The sequence below is a fragment of the Haliotis rubra genome, unplaced genomic scaffold, assembly GCF_003918875.1.
Source record: "Haliotis rubra isolate DU_JTF1 unplaced genomic scaffold, ASM391887v1 Scf703, whole genome shotgun sequence".
Taxonomy (NCBI): Eukaryota; Metazoa; Mollusca; class Gastropoda; order Lepetellida; family Haliotidae; genus Haliotis; species Haliotis rubra.
The window spans coordinates 494,177-520,209 of record NW_025767417.1 but is presented as its reverse complement, the minus strand read 5'-3'; the positions used below and the strand labels follow the sequence as shown (position 1 = coordinate 520,209).

Genomic DNA, 26,033 nt, shown 5'->3' with positions numbered 1-26,033 from the left:
TGTGTGAAGCCCGTATCTGCTGTTCCCCCGCCGTGATAGTGCGGCGTAAAACAAACCTGGGATGGGATGGGATAGGATGGGATGGGATGGATAGCACGTGGCACTGCAAAGAGAGACGTTATTTGTTGGTTCTTTTCGCATATGTATGAGTGAGTGAGTGAGTGAGTGAGTGAGTGAGTGAGTATGGTTTAACGCCGCTTTTTGCAATATCCCAGCAATATCAAAGCGCGGGACACCAGGTTGGGGCTTCACACATTGTACCCGGAATCGAACGCGGCTCTTTTGTGTCACGAATGAACGCTCTTACCATTAGGCTACCCTGAATACCTGTACTTTGGACCAAAACTAATAATTCTTCTGGTCACATTTTAAATTATGTACCATTTGGAATTCATCTTGATTATATTTCAGTTCTGCTGTAAATAGAGCGTTAGCTAGACACAGACAGACACGGGATATTTACTATCCACCGTCTGTCTGGGGAACTAAAAAGAACACGACATGATACGGAGGACCTTATATTGTTTCAGTTTCACAGCGAAGAAAGAAGAAAATGTTACCCTGAAGAACGTCGATGTGGTTCGTCAGAAGAACGAAGGAGTGGCTCTGACAAAACGGTGGCAACAATGACAACACCCCTATGTAGCACTCACGAGACTCAGCTTGATGCCAATTGTCGCAAACGTTCCCGGAGAAAGGTGAAAATAGCAACTGCAATTTGTTGCTGTTCAAGTAAAGGTCTTTTATTATGATTAAACCCAACAAAGACCCGGTGTCCAGAAATCTCTCCAGGGTCATGAAAAAGAACATGCTTAGAAGATTAAGTGTACGATTACGATTATGTACAATTTAGTCTCTTTTCCATGAATGTTTCCAAATCTGGAATGTCATTGAACTTGATTGCCTTGAATTGCTTTGGGTTTGCCTTAGTTTGTTTGGGACATTTCTCATTTCATCAGATTGCCTTGGACTCCTATGGGTGACAGGACCGAATTGGCATTGCATATATGTGATCTGGGGTTGCCTTTGATTGTTTTGGAATTTCTTTATGTGGTTTGGGTCATGGCGTTAGATTGCCTTGAACTGCTTTGGACGACTGCAATGGCTTGCTTTGAGTCATTTTATTTTTAATTGATACGGGATTGCACTTTATTATCAAGGTCACAGCAACAGATTGCTGGGAATGTGTTAGAGCGAAATGCTTCTATTTGCTTTAGAACATTGTATCTCTTTGCTTCGAATTGCTTTGGGATTGACTCCAATGCTTTGGATCATTTGTATCCCTTTCCCTTTGAATTGTTTCTGGTGACTTTCGAGTGTTTGGGTCATTGTATCCGATTGCAGTTGTTTGTCTTCGATTGTTAGCGTCAGATTTCCTTTGAACCGTTCAGGGCAACTGCAGCGGATTGCCTGTATTGGCTATGGATTATTGCATATGATTGTAGATGGGTTGGCTATTATTGTTGGAGTACTTTCACCAGCTTGTCATGAAGTGCGTGTGGTTGCAACTGATTGGGCTCATTGCATCAGATTACCTTAACTGCTTTAGGTGACTGTATCGATTTGCCTTGGATTGCCTTGGATCATCTGTGCCTTGAATTGCCTTCTGTTGTCTGAGTGATTCCATCATATGACCATGTATTGATTTTGACTCGCCTTTCATTGTTTGGGCAATTACATCAGATTGCCTTGAATTGCTTTGGGGGCCTTCTATTGTTTGGGAGATTCTATTGCCTGTTGTCTTGAATTAAGTTTGATATTGTTTCATTGTTTAGGTCATCGCATCAGATTCCTTTCAGAAACGCTTCTATTTCTCTGGTTTGCATTCTAGTGTTTGGGTAGTTATATCAGATCGCTTTGAATTGCTTTTTGGATGCATTCCATGGTTTGGATCCTTGCAATGTTTTGGGCTGTATTGGGCTGTATTGTTTGACTGTATTCTAAAACTTCAATACTAATGCAGCCTGGTATACCCTGTTGTCTGTATTAGTACAACCCAAAATTTGGCTGATATTTGGGTTCTTATTTTGTAATTCAACAACGCAGTGTCTGACCGGGAGGTCGCGGATAGAATGGGATGGTTGCATCAGCACGGGTAGTGATCAATATAGCAATAGTAGTAGTTTTATAGTAGAAATTGCATCAACAGTAGCTTTAGTAGTAATTGTAGTAGTAGGTATAGTAGTAGCAATAACAGCAGTAGTAGCAGCAGCAGCAGAGCGATATATATGTTAGGGAGTGTGTGTGTGTGCGAGGGAGGGGGTGTGGCATGTGGTAGGCCTAGGGTGGGGTGGTGGCGGTGTGTCGGTGTTGGGGTACTGATAAGTCTTTCTGACCAGTAGGTAATATCGTTTATACTTCTTGTAATGGAAATTACATAACAGTTTATATAACTGACCTTACACTACACTTCTTATATATGCTATACAAGGAGAAACTGCTAATTACAATAAAACACAGACAGATGTGTTCACACAGACATGAACCGGTAGGTCCCTTTATTTTAGTGCTCACTTGTATGAGTTATCCGACTGATCATAACTGAACAAATTTCCTTATCTATACTTTCATAAAAGATTATTACAATGTATTAATAATTCCCGGTGTAAACTACTGTTGTAAAGGTGTGAACATGCACATACTTGGTATGACCTCTTTTTGATTCGTCATACAGGTATATCCCATACGGGCGTTTTCTCAAATTTCAGTTACCCGACGGAATATACTGAAGACATATTTTGTTTCCATCTCTTGGGTAGACTATAGAAAATTGCAGTGATTGCAATTAGCTCATAATTTTCATAATAGACCTATTTTGTTTCCATCTCTTGGGTAGACTATAGAAAATTGTAGTGATTGCAATTAGCTCATAACTAAGCAGTTTCGAGAATTATTGAAATCTTACAACCTGCCAGCATTTATGTTGGTCATGCGTTTTCTTTTTTGCTTTTGCTTTTTGCTGTCTAATTTGTTATACATTATGTAATTATATTAATAATTTTGGTATCTCAATATCATGGAATATAATGTGTACTTATTATTCTATCAAAGTACCGAAACGTATTATCTGTATGCTTTACTGTTATTGGGTGAAACTGTTAAAAGTACCTTCGTACAGAATTTCCAGGAAATAGAAACTGAAAATTACTAGATAAATGGAAAACTAAATTGGATAAAGATCGCAATCAATCATTATTTATATTCCTCCTTTTTAATTATCAGTGTGCAGATCATGTCACTAACATAAAAACTGAAGGATATATGGTGACAACATTGGGTTCAATTTTGAATGTATAATAAATGTACCAATGTGTATTCTTTAACAGTATCAAGGAATGATGGGGCATGCTCGTGGTTAAAGCGTTCGCCTGTCAGGTCAAAAACCGGTGTTTGATTCCCGACATAGGCACATTAAGACTGAAATTATATTATTTTGATATAAGGCAAAGATCTTAATTTCAATTGAAAAAAAGAGACGAAGTAATTTGGAAGATTCACAGACTAAAAACATCTATATTGGGGCTACAGGTGCAGGAAGCATCTTCAATTATAAAATCACATTCCACAAACATCAGATAAAGGTTTAAATGACAAGCATATCTATTGGTATCTTACCTCAGGTGGCCAAATTCTAGCCATCCCATTAATTTACAGTATTTCCTTACAGACATATATATGGAAAATTAACTTTTAAGGGTATGGAAAGAGTGGGGGGAAACACGTGCAAAGTATTAGTCAGCTGAGATTATCCCTCAAAAACATCATATGTACAACAATCACTTGTGTACATATGTACAACAATCACTATGTGCAACCAAAGCATTGCAAAAAGGCCATATTTTCAGACAGCAAAACATCACCTTTGGCCGGAGTTCCAAATAATTTGACACCGAAAGCATGTCAGTTAACGCAAAGGAAATAACCCTTGTGTTTTAAAATGATGCCTTAATCATAGTCACAATGAAGTGTAGGTTGCCTGCCGATGCGATGCCGTGCAGTTCTGGATGCCAACGGTGGTCACACGAGGTATTGACTTCAGCGCCACCACACGTCTTCGTGTGACACTCAAACTGACTTTCCTCGAGTTGGTACCAAGACGGATAAGTCTGCATTCCCAGTGTGCAAATTAGCTATATTTCATTGACTCATAAAGCCTACAAGATGTTTCAAAATAAACATAAAAATACAGTTGAAATTCCTATATGCGTTTCTTTTTGGGAGAGTATATTTAATTAGAATGACAGTTTAACATTGTAACAGCGCCATCTGGCTGAGATTTGTATTAAACGTTAAACGTCGACTGGCCATAGATTTAGTTAGTTGACTGACCATATCGCGTGAATCCGCCACTATTCCCAAGACAATTCCGGATTCGACGGGGCATCCTCCTAGCGAAGAGTCCAGTGTCATTCCATCCCATTCGTTTTGACAGTACAAGTTGCCCTTGACATTGTTTCCAACGCCGAGTATCCCTTGCCCTACGCAACCAGACTTGTCCATGTCTGAGATTCATAGCAATTCAACGCAGAGGACAATAGGCCCTGGTGATCAAAGCACATAGAATAGAATCCGGATCGGATGATACGTTGTCCACGTGACGTCGCTGCTGCTCACCTCGCCGTCACGAAACTATTGCGGAGGTGGCGGTCTTCATGTTGGGTTGTAACCCTTGGTCTTCTCGTTCTGACACGAGTTCTGTCTGTCAACCGGTAACGTTCAAAAGCCCATACACTGTGCTTCGAGGACAGCCAAAGGTTCTTGCAATATAGGTCTATGACACAACCATATTAATGGCTTTTTCCTCCTCTTCCAACAATAAACGGAGTATCTTTTGTGTGTTTTTTTATATCTGGCATATCAAACGGTTGTCTGGCCCTATTTATGTCAAACGTTTGCACGTGCATATTCTGTGGTTTCCGAAAAACATGTTTTACCATTATTTTTATTTAAATTTAATGGAATTTAAGTCTGTGTTTTTAAGGAATGCATGAACTTGTTGCAGTAATGTTAGGCCCAGACGGTGGTGTTGTGTTTGGGAATAAGAACCATCAGAATTAGCAGCAATTTATTTCATAAAAAGTAGGAAGAATATAATGAAGTGTAGTGAATGTATATTAGTGTAACAGACCATGGATGATAAATGGGCTAACGGGAATCGAACCCAAAACTACCAGTATATTGTGCTGTAACCTTTAACGATAACGATAATACACCCATATGAATCCAAGCATCGCTCAATGAACCAGGTGGGATACCGGGTAAGGCAACAAACTGTCTGAAGGGATACCAATTACATGTTCTCTATCTGGATTTTTAACACCTGAAGTCAATACATATGTCATGGTTGTTATATTTTTGTTTTTACTGAGAGTGGTCCAAGGAAACTGGGGTATTTACCGTACAATGGCTTGCAGAATGGCTGCTTTACGAAACCAACGCCCCAAGAAGACATTAGAATAGCGTCACTAGATGTTTCTGGAAGATCAACAAATCTCAAAAACAATATAATGACGTCAATGAAGGCACATAAAACTCAGTTTGAGATAAAAGATCATTTATTACAGGTTTCAGGTTTTTAATGTCCAGTTCCCCGTCATTATTTTCCTGGTAAACGGGTTAACATGCAAAAAGGTGAGCGAGTGAGGTTTTAGTTTACGCCGCTTTTAAAATATTCCAGCAATATCATGGCGGGGGACACCGAAAATGGGCTTCACACATTCTCCCCATGTGGGAACTCGAACCCGGGTCTTCGACGTTGTGAACAATCGCTTCAACCACAAGGCTACCCCACCGCCCAAAAGGATGTTAGTGCATTAGATTTAATAAGCTATGTGTTACATAATATAACGCAATGGTTGTTTTGTGTATATCTGACAATATCTTTATTAGGATGTCAATAGTGCTTCAAATACGTTGTGGTAGGGCTGTGGTACCGGTAAAATGGTATGTCTCAAATTTGAAATTTGAACTCGCTGACACGATTCGGTGCGTCATACCACGTCCCCTTCCTTCTAATCCAGCACGACCTCACAGACATAGTTGTAGTTGGCATTGCAGAGCTGGTCTTCCCACTGTAACGCCTCCGACAGGGTCTTCCTATGGTAAACGCCACACTCCTGGATATCACTGTCCAGCGAACCAGGATACCAGTTTTCATAGCCAGAGATCTGACTCCCGTCAGCCCACCTGGGAGAGGCCTCGCTTTTATAATCCACCATTCCGAAGAATACAAGCACCATACCGACACCTGAAGAAGAATGGAAATTAATATATTGGCTATTGCGTTGAACTGAAAGACAGTTGGCAGTATTTGGTTATACAGTCTTCATTCACCTTCGCTTGTGCAGACAGTGTGCACCTCCGTCAATACCCATTTATCAGTCTTTAACTTGCAGAATGTATTGACACGTTACAATTTAATTCTTCCTATTTGTCCAGAAACTCTCTTCACTCTGGCCAGTTTCTGACAAAGGATTAGACAATTCGCTTTCAACAATAATTCAAAAACACAAAATGTAACTTCTTCGTCCATGGATGAAAAGACATTTTTGCTCACAACTAATGTTTTAGAAATTGCGAATGTATGAAAATGTGATTACTTGAAGCAAAATGCACAAAAATGCAACTTATTTTAACCAAAATGCTCTTAATTTATAGCGTTATTAAATTATCTTGCCGATAGCCGAAAATAATTATCATGTTAAAAGGGTATCGTCTTCTTTATATTTCAAATAACAATATGATCGTTGCGTTTATCAACTGATTAAAAGTATTTGTTTTACTGTGTGATCCTACATGTTTAAGGAACAATATCCCATGCATATGAAACTGTACGAAGCAAGTATAGCGTTTCGCGTTATCATAACTCCCCTTCTTTCCTAATCACCCGTGAAGGATTTAGTCCCATTTCAGGCAGTCCCATTTCTGGCAGTGAGATTATCACACCTTTTAATTGGTCAAGCGCGTTGTCCCATTTCTGGCAGTGCGATTTCCGTAAGTCCCATTTCTGGCAGTATGCTGTTCACACCGCTTAATTGATAGGTAATAAATTACTAATTGGACTTGAGTAGGCTAATTAAATTGGTTTACTGAATCGGTCAATGATACTTTACCAGGAGAGACACAAGCAAATAAAAGAAACATGGTTGGCAAGTCATAAGATTGTATTATATACAAGAAGGAGGAAGTTCTGATCCGACCGAAGATAGATATAAGTTCAATATTTGGTATTGACTGTTGAGGTTTACTCGGTAAAAGGTGAACCTGGCGAGACAAAAGCGTGACGTCACTGGAGGTTTATAAGTCAGGTAGTAGGCAGAATAACTCCGGGACACTTCCATAACTGGTAGAAGAGTTTGGGACAAATATTAATAGTTTCATCCATAGTCTCTTCAGGTCAGAATGGGTACCAAAAATATGGAGAAAGTCATCACCGTCTTCTGTCATTACCATATTTCTTTCTCTCAATGTACCAAAGAAATGTGATAAACATACAAAAACAAAACATTTCCTGACTCATAGTGTACCAGAGAAATGTGCTTATACTATAAAACAAAGTGTTTTCATAACCATATACACCATATCCGGTCCAAAATTTAAATCAAGTTCCCAAAGACAAACACACTGTGTTCATAATCATTAGAGGAGCAAAGGACTGACCTGCACAAGTAGCAATTGATCAAGTAGGTAGCAATGGATTAATTAAGGATTAATTAACCCAATTTCATTTTCACACAGACCAATTAGTCCTAAGTTTTTCAGCAATATCACGGCGGGGGACACCTTAAATGGGCTTCACACATTGTACCCATGTGGGAATCGAACCCGGGTCTTCGGCGTGAGGAGCTAACGCTTTAACCACTAGGCTACCCCACCGCCCCTGCCAGAGGGCAAGGTTTCCCAAAGACTAATATATAACGCTTAGTCTCTGAATATATATAATTTGATAATAACTGGCGACTTACATAGCACTCTAAGCGCATACAACATGATGAATATTATTACCCCGGATAACCCAAGCTGCCTGTGCGGTGCTGAACGGTTAATAGTCATATGACTTATACCACCGGGTACCCATTTTCTGCGGGGTGAACAGAGGCAAGTTTGCCTAACGTGTGACCACATAGGTGCTTCCTTGTGGGGCAGAACAGAGGTCCTACAAACTCTCAGGTGTCAAACTGCCAAACACAGTCACCCATCCAAGGACTCTCCGTGACCAACGTTGCTTAACTTCACCTGATTTGTGACCTGCGCTCTATGCACAAGACCACCCACCATTTTGATAGAAACAAATCATTCCTTTTAAATTGAAAAGGAGCCCAATTTAGAAGCGAGATCCTGGACCTGACTTGCTTCATAGCATTGCAGAAAGGACTGGGCGGAAGGGAAATTAATGCAGTTCAGAGACTGCGAGACAGGCTAGGCTACCATATATGAAACCTTGAAGAAACAAAAACCTAAATTCAATAAGTTGTCAAAGCACTTACATTCAGTGATCCTGTTCAATTGCCAAGCTGACAAATATTTGACTAGTAATTATTTGTCGTCGATATTTCACTTTACAATTCTCCATCACGTACACGGATGTACTCTGGACAGGGCTGCTGGAAACAGTAAATATAGCAGTAGGTGGTTGCTGGAAACGTCTGACACGAACATATGGACACGTAAGTGGGTCAGCCACGCCCAAAGTGGTGCACTTAATGCAAGAAAACATTTCAAGCAATCTATTGTCACACGAAAACGAGAATCTATGGCCGATATTCGACCCCAAGTTTGCAGCAAATGTCAGTGAACAAATGCGAAATACTATTTCCCAGTTTAAGAGCATATAGTTATAATGGATAGCATCCCCCTGCAGAAATAACTTGCAGCTTATGAAAAAAGCCAATTTTGAACTAAATAATACTGATTCACCCAATTTACCCCGCATTGGTACTTAGTATAAAATCTTAGAATCCCCCTTAGAGACTTAAAATGCGCATAGCGGCCATGAGTTTGACATTTTCTCCCGACTTTTTGACGACACTTGCAATGGGTGTCGTGTGTTACATTGTGCAACCTACAGCCACAAAGGAGTAGGTTGTAATTCATGATATCAAAAACTTGGTGAAAGGCACTTTCTCGATTATATGCAAGTTGCTGCGTCACGTTAAGTCTTAATTTATTCAATGCATCATTGAGATATATTCTCCATATTTTACGATTGCAAATAATAATAAAATTATGATAATTGGCGACTTATATAGCGCTGAACATCAAGAAGCAGGCACATGCTCTAAGCATGATGTACATGATACCCCGATAGCCCATAGTGCCTCTGAGGCGCTAGAAGGTCAATAGCCATATGACTTATACCACCGGGTACCCATTTTCTGCTGGGTGAACAGTGGCAATTTAGAACAAACTCATTTGCCTAATGTGTGACCACATAAGTACCACAATGATATATAAGCACTTAAGACTGGTGATCCATGTCGGTAGGTTGGCTTTATGGGATGATTACAGGGAACAATAGTCTGTTGCAAATGTCATCAGTCGGAGTAGATATTCAACGATTTATTTCAACAACGTCTGTTTTAGTAACTGGCAAAATTAATTATTTAGATTCGATTTAAATACTGTTATTGTCTATCGATACTACAAACGGTATCATATTCACAATGATATTTTAAGGTATTCGGTCTTTGCTATCGGACCTGGAACAAATTGGATATGTCGACAGTTCTATCTCATGTGTTTGATTAGATTACGTATCCTCATCTATTGTTGACTGTGTGGAATAAAACAACATTAAACACAATCACTGTGAAGGAACAATATTCCTCTGCTGTTATTTTGAGGCATTCGAAATACTGTACTTTTCTGTTGGCAACAAATATCCTGTAAAACATTACAAACATTAAAAAAAAGATTTGTCCAAAAATACTATTCCAAAAGGAAACGCATAACCCAGAAATCTTTTGCGAAAATGTTGCATTTTCATGTATAACTCGTCCACAAATAGACTTTAAGAAATGAATTTCTACATTAATTTAGACGAAGGTAATGTTTATACAACCAAGTGGATAGTTTTTGATAACGGAGGCGTTGAGCGCGATGGTGACCACGTAGCATGGTCCCGACGTCGGGTCTCCTGGCTCTCAGTCCAATCTGTCTCAACCTATTCCGTACAGTTTGACCGGATATCCTTTGAAGTCCAGGCACTCTGGCTGCTGTGCTCTCACACGTGGCAGTACGATGACGCAAATGTAGTACCCGGATGTACCGATCTTGGGCTGCAGTGGTGACTCGAGGTCTACCTGTACGGGGACGGTCATTTGTTATACCTGTTTGGTTGTAACGAGCTGTAAGCAGTGATATCGTGACTAACAGACTAACATTCAGACGCCTGGCAACAGAAAATTGGTCATCTCCAGCGTGCATTCTTTCAATGGCGATGTTCCGTGTCGCAGCGTCAAGACTTGGCGTAGTGATTTGACATTGAAACTGCTGCAAATGTATTCTGAATTTTTATAGCCAGACAGTGCATGCTCTTTGCTGCACAATGTCAACTGAAAGGTGATTTCTGTTGCGTTGTGGCGATGCCTTTTTCATTCTTGTAAGAAATCACATCAAAATCAACATTTTCAGGTAAAGTCGACTTTTTTACTTGTGCCACTGTGTAAAATCATGTTATCAACACTTTATTTCATATTTTGACGATTGTTTGAACACAATAGGTAATTAATAGATTTTTAGAAATACAAAACGTCAATGCGTTTCTATTTTGGGATAGTATATATACAAGTAAGATTTTTGTTGAAGGTTCTGTTATTAAAGTAGATATTCCGACATTAGGCCAACATACATCTTCATCAATAAGGTAACTGCTCTCTGTCAACCTGTAATATTTATTCCAACATTTGAATGTCTATATTTATAATGAAAAAAAAATAAACAAGTCAAATTGATTAATGTATTCAACAGAGTATTGATTAATTGTTCACGAGGCAGCTGTTGATTTTTGCAACTTCGTGTCAATGATCGGTGTTTTAAAAAAAAACATCATCATATTGATTTTTAAATGTTCTGCGATAGAAAAATCCATTTTTCTCTAGAGTAATTGTTAGAACTGATGAAGAAAGTGCCTTGGTGAAGAGTTGGTCAACTGTTGAAAGGAAGCGCAAAGGTCCAGGTTAGACTTGGTCTTCAACAACCCATAATTGTCATGCTAACTTATCTGGTGGTCAGGCTCACCGACTTGGTTAATGTCATCGTATCCCAATTCTGTAGATCGACGTGCATAGTGTTGATCACTGGAGTGTCTGATCCAGACTCGATTGTTAATACACCGCCTCCATATAGCTGGAATATTGCTCTCTGCATAAACAACATACGGGTACGCTGGTTTCTGCATGTGTACGTCAGTTGTAAGTAGACGTAAAGTAGAGGTAAAGTCAGTTTCTGCCCACGTGATCTGACATTTCGGTCAAAGCTTTGCAGCCAATCACGTGGAAAAAGTCTAGCACTATCACAAATTCATTTTGCCTTGCAATTCCATCTAGGACAACGAATTCTTCTTTAGTCAATTACAAGATGATCCAGTTGCACGTTGATAAGTTTAAGATATGAGATAAAAGCAAATGGTGATAGCATACATCCCTGTCATACGCCTGCATTTTATCATGAATATGTTATTCATGCCATTTTGGAGACATCTTCGCTGATTTTACTTTTGTATCTATGAAACACAGTAATTTTCTTCTCTCGCCAAGTATACCACGTGTGAAGGAGGAGGTGGAGGTGGAGGTCGAGCCCACCTGTGACCGGGTGTAAAAACCTTAGGAGTCAACTTTAGTGTGCAGATTTTTTCAGTGTTGTCACAACCCTAGTGTACAGTACATAACCCTGTGCAGCTTAAAGAACCCACGAATAGGTTGGTAGATGACCAGATGTTGGCCACATGAATACGTGCAAACATCTAGTTGTGGAATACAACAACGTGCAGTAAACTTGGACAAAATGCTGTGGCTATGTGTCCATGTCCACCCAGCTGTGAATGGGTACCTCGTAAGGATGGGTACGCCTAGTAGGCAGCAAGAGTTGTATGGTCCTCAGGGAGTTGAGATTGAAAGCTGATACACAAGTACGAGTAATGTGCCACGATTAACAGCTGAAGGGAGAGAAAGAACCATTGGGATGGTGCAGATGGGTCGACATACAATGTTGTTGCCAACGCCCTAGGATGCCACCGTATCACGGTTATAAGATTTATTAAGGGCTTTAGATAGACTGGGGTCACCGTAGACAGACCAAGAAGTGAACGTCCACGCATCACAACGCCAGCTGAAGATAGGCACCTCCGTCATTAAGGAAGAAGGGTAACGTTTCTTTTGGCGTTTAGTGTATAATGTAACAAAGCTCCAACATTCCATGATTCTTGACCTGTATCAACAATATGGTGAAACGACGCTCATAAATGGGTAATAAAGCACATTATTCACCTTAATATTTACTTCTAGTGTTGCTGCTTGTTGACGATTGGTATTAGGGACATATATAAATGAGTGAAGGTCGTTCGATTGCTATTACCAGTCTGTTGTCCAGTTAACGATCCTCTAATGACGATATCTCAAAACTTTGTAAACACACTGAGAGGATATCGATTCATCTTGTCCGCACATAAAACATTACAGACGAATAGATCTCCTTGATCCTTGATCTCGATAGATCAAAGATCGCCTTGCTGTGGCGTCTACACTCATGTGAGTGATATAGCTTTTAATAATAAGAAAAAAAAAGAAAAAAAAGTATACGTTGTATCGAATACCTGTACAAGTTTTTTATCTCTACCGTGAGTTATATGTTGTATTCGCCATAGCTTTTGACGGGAATAACTAAATTCTAGATCAACATACTATTGCAACCTGTCGTTGCAATATGTTTTTCGGCAGTAAATTGTTATGACCTTAGCCAATGATCTTGACGAAATAAAACATGTTGGTAGAAAAAAAAATAAATAATAATAATAAATTCTGACATATGGATTAGTGAATGTATGGCAGTAATGTTATGCCAACGATTTCTCACTCATGACATTAAAATCCGCCACGATTTCTCACAAAAATCAGTGAGACAAATACTTTATATGAGTCTCTAATGGCGCTTTGATTGCGTCTGCCCCAATCCGACTGCAACACCTGGGCAAATTCAATTAACATAGTCGACTACCTATGACGTTGGTTCGCATGTCTCCATGTAGCCATGTTCTTCCAGACGTGTTGGGAAAGGTCTTGCTCGCAATGGCGTTGATGTCTCCCTGTCGGTATCTTGGGAAATGTCTTGGTTAATTGCTCGCAATGGCGTTGTACGGATGATGTGCTGTTGGAGGTGAGCATTGACGATTTGCACAGTCAGTGTCGTGTATAAAGACTCAACGTTGACCATGCCATGCAAACAGGACGACAAGATGCCAATGCTGTCCAGTGACCCTTCCTTACACATCATGGAGTAGTGTTCAGTCAAAGTGAGGCCACGCTACACCATTACCGATCCACCACCAAGTCGACCTTGAGGTCTCAGGATGGCAATTCGACCACTCAGATCAAAGAAGAGGAAAGATCATCTTGACTGCAGGTGGATGTTTTGAAAGTTGGCGTCTGTTGGCAATATGGTGATTTGTAAGGGGCGTTCCCTTGAAACACGGAGTTGAGCTGCATGTAGACCATATCCAATCGCCTCACTCCACGAGCTCGATGAAAGTCTGCAGCAATTTGGATCGTCGTCGGAGGTCCATTTTGTAGAGTCTGGTTTTGGATGAATCGACTTTGTGCTCTTGTCGTAGATCAGAGACGAAATGAATGGGGTCGACTTCAACACTGTGGTTTTGTCGGTACCTGGTTCATAGTTTGCTAATAGCACACTGTGTAACCATGAACATGCTCAGAAATCCAGACGAAACGTCGTTTGTTCAACAGAAACAAATAATGTAATCAAGTAAAATAACAACAGACGATAATCAGAGTGATTACGAATGGTACAAATAATGAGACTAGTTGACCTTTCTTGAACGTGTCAAAATCAGGAATAGTACCGTACGACGGTGTGGTGCTGAGTGAGTGAGTTAGTGGTTGGGTGGTTGGGTGGTTGGGTGGATGGATGAGTGGGTGACTGAGTGAGTGACGGAGTGAGTATAGTTTTACGCCGCTTCTAGCAATATTACAGCAATATCACGGCGGGAGACACCAGAAATGGGCTTCACACATTGTATCCATGTGGGGAATCGAACCCGGGTCTTCGGCGTGACGAACGAACGCTTTAACCACTAGGCTACCCCACCGCCCCTCATGCTTTAGAACTTGACCAAGGTTGAGAGGGTTTCTTTGTGAAGGATTTGGGGGTTTTCTTTCAGAGTAGCACAAGCATCCAGTGTCATGTTTATAGATGTGCTTGTGTACCTATCGCCAAGGTTACCGGAGTATTTTGAGCAAGATAGCTGTATTGGCCTTTTCAACGGTTAGCGAGAATGTCAATAGATCGAAAAGATCGAAATCTTTCTTTCAAACATGTGTTTAGTAAGATTACGCTGCTATGTGTTCGATTAGAAGTCTGACAATTGATGCCAGTGGTTTGATAAACAAGCGCTAACGACGAACGGCTACCAGGGACATACAATCCTTATCTGAAGATGCTGAGTCAATAATGAATCATACGACTTTATAGATAACAACTTCTTGTTTAGTGCACTTTCCGGAAACGTCGTTCTATGCAATAAACGAAAAGAGCCTGCTTCCAACCAGTATATTGTTAGGGCTGTATATGTATTGTCATTTTCGGGTTTCATGGAAGAAACACGTATTTGTGGTTGGTGTTTCAAAACGAAATTCATGATATTGATTGTTGTATAGTTAATGTTAGAGAAGTAGATGAGTGTGTCTTAACACCACGGTTTTATGACGTGTTTTCTCTCAACAAGATGACTTATAGTCAATAGTCAACCTTTCCTTTATGCCCAGCAATATGCTTGCAGCTTCAGCCAAATTCCAGTCGATGAAATTCCTTATCTTGACTTGTATGTTCCCATGTTTGTATTTGGGCGTGTGTGAACAATTGACCCGCCTTTGCATGTGTTTGGTTCGGGTACCATCTGTGGGAACACCTGGTATGGTCACTATTTGATAGTTATTGATCAACACATCCTCATGATATTGTCGCACTATGTACAATATGATATGATATGATATGATATAATGTAATGTAATGTAATGTAATGTAATGTAATGTAATGTAATGTAATGTAACGTAACGTAACGTAACGTAACGTAACGTAATGTAATGTAATGTAATGTAATGTAATGTAACGTAACGTAACGTAATATAATATATACCATTCTCTTTTATTTATGTATATCTATTTTTGGGGTTCTTATCGATCACTCTGCTCGCTGGTACAACAGTCTCAAACTTCAGTTCATAAGTAAAAGATTGTCTAATAAACAGTACATGGATCATGTTCAATACACAAGACAGAACACAAAGTTATTCTCTCTCATAGTATGACTCATCTCGTGTGGTTTTGATGATTGAAACGAAAATTTGCCCCGGGCGTTTGTGTTTTTATTAACGTGTTAAGTGTTTCCATTATCAAAAAATGATTTTAAACTTCGATGCAGTCCTTTTGTGCAAAAAAATTAATATGTTCAATTTTGTCTTGCCAGTCTTGAACACATTTGTTAGGTTTGTGTAAATTGCTATGTGTGGTAGTTTCTATGTATTCAATGTCATTGGGTGCTATGTACCGGCATTATTGTAGGCAAATAACCTCGCCAGTTTATCATTTATATCACTGGTGGACAAAATAAACAAGGAGGGGTCAACAACTGATCCCTGTAGTACACCAGCTGTTAGCACTTAAATCTCAGATAATATGCCTTTCAGAAAGACTGAGTGTTTGCGAACTGTATTGTAATCAGCCAGCCACTCTGGTAATAAAAATCGTTTATTCCATATCATTTCAATGCATATATCAGCCCGCAATATATCTCTTTCAAACATTATCCGAAATATCGCAGAGTATCATACAATATAACTCTTTTTATCGATTGCTTTGCACTCTGGATAATATATTTCCACAAGCTGGTTTATGGTAGAGTAGCCGGTATGGAATTCCCACTGGTATTTGTACGGTAGATAATTCTCATGAAAATAATTGTGAAAGTGTTTGTTGTTCCAGGACTTTCATGAAAAGATATTCATCACAATTATATATAGGTAACTGGGCTTTCGCTTTTATATAGTTGCGGTTATATGGAATACATTATGTTAAGCCTGTACTAAACAATGTAACTCGCACAATAACAATGTGACAATCAGGGCACCGTTAAATAAGGCAAAATATAATAAGAAAATATAAACAGCTGAAACTTCTTGTGACTGTAACCAAGAGATCGTATTATTATATTGTTTGTTGGTTGGCTGGCTGGTTGATTAACGCCGGAATATTCCAGCTATATGGCGGCGGTCTGTAAATAATCGTGTTTGGACCAGACAATCCAGAGTTCAACAGCATGATACGTTGGGATACGATGACATATGTCAACCAAGTCAGCGAGCCTGACCACCCGATCCCGTTAGTCGCCTCTTACAAGCTTGGGTTGCTGAAGGCCAATTCTAGCCCGGATCTTTTGTACTATTATTATATATCTGTCGGGCAAAGTGTATATAAATATACTGTACCATTCTTATAGGTATTGATAATCTCCACCATAACGCTGTTTTTATTAACTGTCTCCACTTGCATCAAACGTCCGCCATCTTCCCGGCATGCAGCGTTGGCGTTATCCCATTTTGTGGCATCTCCGTACCTGAAGCAGGTGGACCCGTCACTGGACCACTCGTAGTCGTATACGGTGGGGCAGAAATCTGACAACAGAAGATTGAGTATTTACGTCACTTTTCCAAATATTCAAGGCCTATCTCGATTGAACTTCTCTAACATGTGGGGAATCGAACCCCGGACTTGTGTGAGCAGCCAACTCTAACCACTACGTTACCCTATCACCGTATCAGAAGTGAGTGAGTGAGTTCAGTTTTACGCAGCTTTTAGCACTATTCCAGCAATATGGGCTTCACCAGAAATGGGCATCACACATCGTACCCTTGTGGGGAATCGAACCCTGGTCTTCAGTGTGACGAGCGGACGCTTTAACAATCAGGCTACCTCACCAAAAGAAGAAGGGAATAGGTGTTCAGATATAACATAAAGCAAGATCTGTTAATAAATAAATTCTTCTGCTTTTCAAGTTCTGTTAACCAAAAATACTTATCTTCTTTTTCTGAAATATCCTGAACAAACACAACACAAAGGTCATATTCTTTATGCTTCATAATATGGTAGGGAACGAAACCCAGTTGCTTGTTATATCTATTGAAACCATACCTTTTGAATATCTTAATATGGAAGAGGTCACTGTACACCACCTAAGAAGTCTACTGTGAAGGTGAGAATGGTAAGAATGGCTTAGGGAAAAGCTCCAGGTACATGCCGTTAAACGGATACTGCGAATGTAATGTTCAATGGGAAAGAATTAATTACGGAAAAGGTCATCGTACGTGAGATGACGTTAGACATACACTGTTAAAGTAACATATATTCGAGAGAATGACTTACGGAAAAGGTCCTCGTACATGGCGTTAGACATACACTGTTAAAGTAACATATATTCGAAAGAATGACTTACGGAAACGGTCCTCGTACATGACGTTATACGTACACTGTGAACGTGATAATGGGAGAGAATGACTTACGGAAAAGGTCCTCGTACATGACGTTAGACGTACACTGTGAACGTGACAATTGGAGAGAATGACTTACGGAAAAGGTCCTCGTATATGACGTTAGACGTACACTGTGAACGTGACAATTGGAGAGAATGACTTACGGAAAAGGTCCTCGTACATGGCGTTTGACGTACACTGTTAAAGTGACAACTGGAAAGAATGACTTACGGAAAAGGTCCTCGTACATGACGTTAGACGTACACTGTGAACGTGACAATTGGAGAGAATGACTTACGGAAAAGGTCCTCGTACATGGCGTTTGACGTACACTGTTAAAGTGACATCTGGAAAGAATGACTTACAGAAAAGGTCCTCGTACATGACATTAGCATTCTAAGCTGAACATGAGTAGGGAAAGAATGACTTGTGGAAAGGCCACTGTCCATGGCAACAGAAATCTATTGCCAATGTAACAAGGGGGAGAATGCCTAAAGGAGGTCATGTTACATGGCGTTAGACGTCTACTCTGAAGGGGAAGAATGTTTGTACGAAGAAAATCACCGTGCTGAGAGGTCTCTGTTACATGTAGCTTTAAACAACGTTAAAATTCCAACTATGAGAAATACTTCCTGTCATTTCTTAAGTACCTATGTACGTGAACCAGTTGTCTAAAGCTACGCAGTTCGATGCATCCTTTGGGAAAATAAACACTGTGTGTTCGAATCCCGGTTGGTTCATATCATGTTTTAGGTTTATCTGCACCAGGTTTCATTGTACATTGTGTGAACATGCTCACCTAGTTTCCTGTGGTAGAACGTGGTCCCGGCCTGCAGTGAAAAGCCAGCTCCTCCACTCTGGTACTGTTTCTGGGTCAGGAAACACTTCTTCTCAATTTTGTCGTAGAATGCAGCCAAGCATCCCATATCTTGAATACAATGCAGTAAACATGCGGACAGTGAGCCCACGTCAGTTATAGGTGCCAACCCATTCAACATCAAGTTTGTAAAGGCAAGGGTAAACGAAGCCGAGCGTACGCCAGCAGTGGGACCAACCATGTCTCTGCTGCTGTCGAGTTCCAAAGCCTTGGAAAGCTGAACGCATTAAGTAATACTATTGTCCAGTGATCGGTATTTGTGATCAGCCAATATTAATGTGAGTGCTATACTGGAGTATCTTTGGTGTGGGTTATATACTGATCAAGGATGTAATGATTTTCCAACAATGGGTATTTAAATAAATGACACTCGACGCGCGTCTGAAATCAATCGTTACAAGTGAGGAATCGATCAACGATGATGGTCAGCGGTAGAACAATTCTTGGATAGCTGAAAGCCGGAAGTCATATGGCAGCTATTTTAGTGTGAATGAGTGGGTATAGTGTATGACTGCTTTGGACTTTCAATTACATTAACCTCCTGACAGCCTGAGGGGCGGTGGGGTAGCCTAATGGTTAAAGCGTTGGCTCGAGACGCCGAAGACCCGGGTTCGAATCCCCACATGGGCACAATGTGTGAAGCCCATTTCTGGTGTCCCCCGCCGTGATGTTGCTGGAATATTGCTAAAAGCGGCGTAAAACCAAACTCAGTCAGTCAGTCTTGACAGCCTGAAGTGATGCATGTCTTAGACGTTCACCTCCTCGTATGGTGCTGAAAAAGCCAGGAAACATAAACAGGGTCAATCTTGCATTCGAATCCATAATCACAGGTTCTGTGATAGAATGGTTGGTTGGTTTACTGCTTAACGCCGCACTCAGCAATATTCCAGCTGTATGGCGGCGGTCTGTAAATAATCGAGTCGGGACCAGACAATCCAGCGATCAACGACATGACCATCGTTCTACGAAATTTGGATACGGTGACATATGTCAACCCAGTCAGCGAGTCTGACCAGCTGATCCCGTTAGTCGCATCTTACAAGCTTGGGTTGCTGAATGCTGAAGGCCAATTTTAGCCCGGATCTTGTGTACTATCATTACATATCTGTCGGGCAAAGTGTATCATAAATATACTGTACCATTCATGGGTTACTGAAGACTAATTCACGGTCTGGTGTGCATAAGGAGGAAATCTTTGCACATCTATTTTCGACACCTTATACGACAGGCTGATGTGTGCACCCGGTACTCGTGTCGGTGAAGTAAGACCCAGAAAGTAACATGACTACCAGAAAATTACTGAAAAGACAAGAAGGTTTGCGCGAAAATCAAACAGCTGTCATTGTTTACATTCCGCAAAATTCTCGAGTCTCAAAATTGTTTGATTAACATTTTCCTTCTCTGAAAGTAACGATTCTCGTTACTATTTGCTAATATCGATAAAAATTTAAACCACCCGTCTGATTTGTTTTGTAAATATCTGGCATATCGCCCAGTAGTGAAGGCCGGCCGCCATTGTGCAGTCCTTGCCTGGGTCAGTGAAGCGCCAGCGCAGCACATCCCGGAACCAGTCTGGTTACAGCACGAGCTTAAAACAGCACCAGGTGGGGACTGCAGCAGGTAATCGGATAAGCATGAGATTGATAACGTGTTTAGAAGAGTTCCACGCAGTCATGCAACGAGACTTTCTAACCTTCTAACATGTACTGAAGGTTTGTCCTCGAAATCCGAATAGTTACCGTATTTTGTGCAATTATATGTATAAAGTGTGTTACATTGTACGCCTGTTAAATAAACGTCAGTGCAAATGAATACCCATTCTTGACTCTCCTCAAAAACAGATTTTGTGAGTGAGTGAGTGAGTGAGCTTAGTTTTACGCCGCACTCAGCAATATATGGATTGTCAACTTCTGTATTGCAATGAATGCGGTGGTTTACTTTATTGCGCATATTGCTCTAAATATTTGTTTATGTGTTTGTCTGTTGCTGACAGCCGCACTTGCAAATATTCCTTCTTCACAGTTGTCTGTTTCTTGGGTTGTTATTTAACGCCGCACTCAGCAATATTCCAGCTATATGACGGCAGTCTGTAAATAATCGAGTCTGGACCAGACAATCAAGTTATCAACATCATGAGCATCGATCTGCGCAATTGGGAATCGATTATATGTGTCAACCAAGTCAGCGAGCCTGACCACCCGACATGCATGGGTTACTGGAGATCAATATCCTAACCCGGACCTCCACGGGTAACAGATTTTGTACGGTAAAAAAGGTAAAAAGATATGAATGGATCACTGAACATCACCGATGACACCAGGTGTTCGCGAAAAGAGTAAGCATGTCCTGCCGGCAGAACCCACTCTTACATAAACATGACATTATTCATTCCATTGTCATCAGAAATATCTTCCAATTGTCAGTTGTACGCTTCAAACATGAACACGTATTGAACAGTCACTAGTAAACAGTGTTAACTGAAGAGAAGGAAACCCACAGTGACCAACCCATCACAAACACGTGCAAAGGCAAGTCAATTGTTTATCAGTAGAAAATACAGGAATATAACGGTACAAATCAAGCTACAAGCTGCAAGAAGAGGAACAAATTTTATGGATTGACACCATTTTTATTGCACTAGATCCGAGGGTTTCGGTGTCGATGTTAACACCGTTATCAAGTAGGTGTAGATGCTGACACCGTTATCAAGCAGGTGTAGATGCTAACACCGTTATCAAGCAGGTGTAGATGCTAAGATGCGCCGTTGTCAAGCAGGTGTAGATGCTGACACCGTTATCAAGTAGGTGTAGATGCTCACACCGTTATCAAGCAGGTGTAGATGCTGACGCCGTTATCAAGCAGTGATAGATGTAGATGCTGACACCGTTATCAAGCAGTAAGTGTAGATGCTGACACCGTTATCAAGTAGGTGAGGTGTAGATGCTGACACACCGTTACCAAGCAGGTGTAGATGTTAACACCGTTATCAAGCAGGTGTAGATGCTCACACCGTTATCAAGCAGGTGTAGATGCTGACACCGTTATCATGCAGGTGTAGATGCTAACACCGTTATCAAGCAGGTGTAGATGCTGACACCGTTATCAAGCAGCAGGTGTAGATGCTGACACCGTTATCAAGCAGGTGTAAAGCAGGTGTAGATGCTGACACCGTTATCAAGCAGGTGTAGATGCTAACACCGTTATCAAGCAGGTGTAGATGCTGACACCGTTATCAAGCAGGTGTAGATGCTGACACCGTTATCAAGCAGGTGTAGATGCTGACACCGTTATCAAGCAGGTGTAGATGCTAACGCCGTTATCAAGCAGGTGTAGATGCTGACACCGTTATCAAGCAGGTGTAGCAGGTGCACGATCAAGTGTAGATGCTGACACCGTTATCAAAGCAGGTGTAGATGCAGGTGTAGATGCTCACACCGTTATCAAGCAGGTGTAGATGCTGACACCGTTATCAAGCAGGTGTAGATGCTGACACCGTTATCAAGCAGGTGTAGATGCTCACACCGTTATCAAGCAGGTGTAGATGCTGACACCGTTATCAAGCAGGTGTAGATGCTGACGCCGTTATCAAGCAAGTATAGATACTAACACCGTTATCAAGTAGGTGTAGGTGCAGACACCGTTATCAAGCAGGTGTAGATGCTAACACCGTTATCAAGCAGGTGTAGATGCTGACACCGTTATCATGCAGGTGTAGATGCTGACGCGTTATTAAGCTATCAAGCATCAAGCAGGTGTAGATGCTGACATCGTTATCAAGCAGGTGTAGATGCTGACACCGTTATCAAGCAGGTGTAGATGCTCACACCGTTATCAAGTAGGTGTAGATGCTCACACCGTTATCAAACAGGTGTAGATGCTCACACCGTTATCAACTAGTTCAGTAAATTGAAAATATGTAATTTGCATTTGCCGTACACTTCCTTTGTCATTCACCCGTTAGAATTGGTCTTCAGTAACCAATGTTCGTCGTAAGAGGCGACAAACGGGATTGGGTGGTCAGGCTCGCCGACTTAGTTAACACATGCCATCGTATCCCAGTTATGCTCATGATGTCGATCACTGGATTGTCTGGTCCAGACTTGATTATTTACTGACCGTCGCCATATAGGTAGAATATTGCTGAGTGCGGTATTAAACGACCAACCAACCAACCTTTGCCATACATGGAACACAATGTTGATAAATTATTAAAAGTGTTAAGGCTTTAAGGGAGAATTTCCTCAGACAAAATCTTTCATTTTCACCAGCCATGAATTGAAAATTATTTTTACTGAAAGGATAAAATAAAATTTTAAACCATCAATAACCACGCTTTGAATTTGTGCATGAGTGAGTGAGTGAGTGAGTTTAGTTTTACGCCGCACTCAGCAATATTCCAGCTATATGGCGGCGGTCTGTAAATAATCGAGTCTGGACCAGACAATCCAGTGATCAACAGCATGAGCATCGATCTGCGCAATTGGGAACCGATGACATGTGTCAACCAAGTCAGCGAGTCTGACCACCCGATCCCGTTAGTCGCTTTTTACGACAAGCATAGTCGCCTTTTATGACAAGAATGGGTTGCTGAAGTCGTATTCTACCCCGGATCTTCACGGGTCTTGAATTTGTGATATCTATAGTTCGATTAATTGCTGTGTAATAATATATCGTTTTGTTGATAATATTCTAAATATTGAATTTGTAATATGAATAAATGTGCATGTTTTTTTGGGGGTGTACCGTTTTTGTGTTATAGATAAATAAATGATTGATGAAATAAATATGGAATAATTACACGACCATCATCAGCTTTAGTGATGCCATTCAAACAACACGCCGCTATCCCATGATGGGATATCGATATCACCGTGGGGAACACCAGAAATGGGCCTAATACATTGTACCAATGTAAGGAATCGGACCCGGGTTTTCGGCAGAACGAGCGAACGCTTTAACCACTGGGCTACCCAACCGCCCCAGTGGCTCTTGGTATATTTCCAATCGCCTCACACCAAAATATGTTAAAATATGGAACTTGTTCTTACCCTGCCTGGCGAGAGGGGATAAAACCGGGACTGATCAGTATCTGTTTCAGAGTTGGGGATATTGCACAATTAAACCGACAAATGTTCGGACTAGTACAAACAGTGTGCGAAATAGTTTCCTAATTTTGCTAGCCAGTCAAGCTAGTTATGCCTGAAAGTTACAGGCCCACAAAATAATTCACTAGCCCAAAATGTGGGTGTAGAAACTAAGCAAAAGATTACAAAAAGTAAAATACCATCATTCTTGAAGCCATAATCATGCATGATTTAAAGGTGTATTATAACTTAACTAGAGAGTGATATTTTTAAAGAATAACCCCTTGAAAATCCATTAGCCACTCGGATATACAGGCTTGTGGGCCAGTGGCTATTTCGCACACTGAGTACAAAGCCACGCACACATACACACGTGTATGCAAGTGGTTATACAAGTGCAACATATGCTATATTTAGGATTACACTTTCTTAGTAAAGTAGAGATTCTAGTACTTTTTGGGTTGAGTCCCATCCGGGATTCCAACCCACACCCTCAGAGACAGGCACCTAATCGCCAGCACACAAAGTCAGACGCCCAGACCGCTCAGCCACCGCGGCTTCAACAAAATGGAAGTCGGACAACTGGTAGTCTAGACTGCGGATTTTGTGTACTCTCTGACAAAGTGAGTGAGTGAGTGAGTTTTGGTTTTACGCCGCTTTTAGCAATATTCCAGCAATATCACGAGGGGGACACCAGAAATGGGCTTAACACATTGTACCCATGTGGGGAATCGAACCCGGGTCTTCGGCGTGACGAGCGAACGCCTTAACCACTAGGCTACCCCACCGCCCCCCTCTGACAAAGAAAGTGTAATCCCAAATATAACATATGTTGCATTTGACCACTTTCTAATATGGCATTGTGTATTTCGTTATACAAGTGCAGTAATCATGAGTTTGAAATTAATCCCGTAGCCTGTCAGCTTCACACAATACTTGAATTGTCAGTTTTGAATTTACTCTGAAAATCGGCACGGCTTGCTATGAATCATAATACAATTTACATATAATTCTTCCTTATCCACGTACCTCCAAATACACTGGGGAAGTTGGGTAGGCTAGCTTGTGGTTAAATGTGTGAAGCCCTTTTCTGGTGTCCCTCGCCGTGATATTGCTGAGATATTGGTAAAAGCGGGGTAAAACTAAACTAAACTCACTCACTCGTGTTTGCTCGTCAATTGATGCTCATGTTGTTGATCACTGGGTTCTGATCAAGACTCGATTATTTACAGACCGCCACTATATACCTGCAATATTGCTGAGAGCGACGTTCTCATACAAACAGACATGCTAGGACCAGCTGGGCATTCGTTCGAGTCGCAGATTCGACCTAATTACGAACCTTTGTCTGCCATCAGTGTGTGAAATAGCCACTGGCCCGTTAGCCCGTGGTTAGTAAAAATCCAGGCGGGCCAGTAACTGAGTAAGTCTCTATAAAGTCATATCACTCTCTCCGACTTGTTAAGTTATCACACACTTATAAAATGATAAAAATGTTCATCATAATAGCAGCTTAATGATGAAACCCGTGTCTTCATTCAAATTTCGGATTAGTGAATTATTTTGTGGGCTAGTAAGTTTCAGGCATAGCTAGCTCGACTGGCTAGCAAAATTTGGAACTGTTTTGCACACTGTCTGCCACCCTCATGTCTTTGGGTTCTACTGACTGGACCGCCTCCGTGGTGTAGTGGTTAGAGCGTCCGCCCGGAGAGCGGAAGGTCGCGGGTTCGATCCCAGACCGCGTCATACCAAACTACGCTAAAATATGGTACTTGTTGGTCCCTGCCTGGCGCTCGGTATTAATGGGTACAACAAGGAATGGTCGGCTCGGAGTCAGTATAATGTGTCTGAGTGGGTATTCATGCTTCACTGCGGCATGGTATCTCAGTGACCTAGCACTATAAAACCAGCTTAAGTCTGGGCTATTGCAAGCATCCGCACATACACATACACACGCATGCACGTGGTCATATTAGCGAAATAGTCTCAAGCACGAGATTAAACCCAACTTTACCTCACCTCACCTTTCTACTGACTGGGATTCCGTGCAGAACTGGCATTACCTTCGTGTTACGTCCCTTGACATTGCTAGGATAAGCTCATGGGCGGATCCAGAAGGGGATGCTGGACTTTGGACTTCATGTCTTACGTGCACTCCCCGCCACTCGCACCCCACCCCCCAATCCTGGATCCGCCCTGAAGCTGGTATACATCATTACATCGATTAATCATCATTACATGGTATTTTCTTATCATTATAAATAATAAATTATTCACGTAAATATTGTATTTGTAGAAATACTCATTCAGGTAAA

The 26,033-nt window shown here is 41.0% G+C and overlaps 1 protein-coding gene across 1 annotated transcript; it reads right to left on the bottom strand.

The window, feature by feature from the left end:
- Positions 1-6,011: 6,011 nt before the first annotated feature.
- LOC124258938 (snaclec subunit A-like) lies at positions 6,012-18,683 on the bottom strand. The gene is made up of 3 exons (XM_046692997.1): positions 18,557-18,683; positions 16,717-16,902; positions 6,012-6,247 (listed from the first exon to the last, which is right to left on the bottom strand). The coding sequence occupies exons 1-3, from the start codon at positions 18,681-18,683 to the stop codon at positions 6,012-6,014; spliced, it is 549 nt and encodes a 182-aa protein (XP_046548953.1).
- Positions 18,684-26,033: the final 7,350 nt, after the last annotated feature.